Genomic DNA, 1,986 nt, shown 5'->3' with positions numbered 1-1,986 from the left:
AAAACAATGATCCAAAACAGTGTCAAAGGACTTGTGACAAGAAAAGAAAGAATTGATGAATTCTACTTTATTTGTAATATGGCTAGTATGGAAATACATTTTCCATGATATGAAATATATAACTGAAATACAGCTTGCCTTCTAAATGGATGTGGAAGCAGGTGGTAGGAAAGGAGAGAACTTGGAACTCAAAGCTTAAAAAGAAAAGAATATTTAAAGTAAATTAAAATAAGGTTTTAAAAAATACATATACTGAATTGAATTCATGAAAAAAGCTGTTTCCTACTCAACAGTTTTCTCAAGGCCCCTTTCACTTCATTGTTCCTTAAACTATAGATTAGGGGATTCAGCATGGGGATCATGACACTATAGAAAACAGACACTACTTTATTCTGATCTGTTGAATAGCTGGATTTAGGCATTGCATAAATGAAAGTAAGTGTTCCATAGAACAGAGTGACTGCTGTGAGGTGGGAGGTGCATGTTGAGAAAGCTTTGGATCTCCCCTCAGTGGAGCTTATCTTAAGGACAGAAAAGAGAATATATACATAGGAAATTATGATAACTAATACTGTTATCATAAGTATTGATGCAGAAGAGATAATAGGAAGAATTTCAGTAAGATCATCTTGGGAATAGGAAAGCTTCATAAGTGGAGAATAATCACAGAAAAAGTGATTAATCTTATTGGATCCACAGAAGGACCGATTCAATAAACAACCAGTAAAGATACAACCATTTATACAACCAGCTAGGTAGGATGTGGTGAGTAACAGAGTGCAGACCCTAGCAGACATGTTGGTGGAGTAGAGTAGGGGACTACAAATGGCCACATACCGATCATAAGCCATCACAGCCAGCAGGAAGCAAGAAGTAGGCCCAAGGGAGCATCCACAACACATCTGGGCCAAACAGCCTCCCAAAGGGATTAAAGTTATGTCTTCAAGGTAGTTCATAAGCATGAGAGGTGTGATAGATGAAGAAATCAGTATATCAACAAAAGCCAAGTGACTGAGGAAAAGGTACATTGGAATGTGAAGTTGGGAGCTATTTCTGATCACTATGATTATGCTAAGGTTACCAACTACTGTGACAACATAGACACCTAGAAATATCACAAAGAGGATGACACATAGGATTGGGTCATCTGTCAATCCCAAAATAATGAAATCAGTCACAACAGTGCAGTTATTGCCAGACATCTGTCTTGGAAAGCATGCCTATTAGATTGAAGAAAAAGAAATTAAAATAGATCACAGAAATAAGTTTGGGCTATATCTATTGACATATCCAGGACACATTCACTGAGCACCTCCTTCATGCCCATTCAACTAACTTAATTCCATACTATGCTTCTATACTCCATGGCAGAGTGCTTATAAGCAAAACAGGGATGAATAAAATTTTCTCCATGGACCAATGATACTGTATTATTTGCTAATTTTTTCATTTCGACAGTGTAGAAAAGCCTGTAAGAGAGAAGAGGATAGTTTACTCCCACCATAGGAACCCTTCTTAAATATATACAGATTCTATACAAATGTGTAAATGCTATTCTGCTAAGTAAATACTGTTCTTAATTCATTCCAAAGAAACAGAGTCTGTTTTGGGCTCCTGATGTCTCAGATAGCCAACTTCCACAATTAAAAATGTTATCCATCTTATGCTCATTAACTATGAAGAAGTTCTGGATTCCAAAATGACCCTTCTGCTCTAAAAACAGAAATGAGGAGAAATAGGGAATCTGGATTCTACATCTCTTTCTCTTTCTTCCTTACTAAACTTGACCTTATTGCAAAGAGCTTTCATTAGACTAGATAATGCTAGTCTTGATAGACTCTAGGAAATTTCCCTTTGGAAACTATTCTTCCTAAGCAAAATAAGGCTTAATTTCACTTGCTCAACCAGATGTAGTAAGCATGTTCTATTTACATGTTTCTCCCTTCAATTGGAGAAGAGTTGAGTGAACTGTGGTACAGGAAAGTA

General features: G+C 36.4%; 1 protein-coding gene across 1 annotated transcript; it reads right to left on the bottom strand.

Annotated features, from left to right (window-relative positions):
- Positions 1 to 263: 263 nt before the first annotated feature.
- On the bottom strand, positions 264 to 1,185 carry LOC100027959 (olfactory receptor 508-like). The gene has a single exon (XM_001378071.4). The coding sequence runs from the start codon at positions 1,026 to 1,028 to the stop codon at positions 264 to 266; it is 765 nt and encodes a 254-aa protein (XP_001378108.3). The 5' UTR covers positions 1,029 to 1,185.
- Positions 1,186 to 1,986: the final 801 nt, after the last annotated feature.

The sequence above is a fragment of the Monodelphis domestica genome, chromosome 6 (genome assembly GCF_027887165.1).
Source record: "Monodelphis domestica isolate mMonDom1 chromosome 6, mMonDom1.pri, whole genome shotgun sequence".
NCBI lineage: Eukaryota > Metazoa > Chordata > Mammalia > Didelphimorphia > Didelphidae > Monodelphis > Monodelphis domestica.
This window is presented reverse-complemented; position numbering and strand designations above follow the sequence as displayed.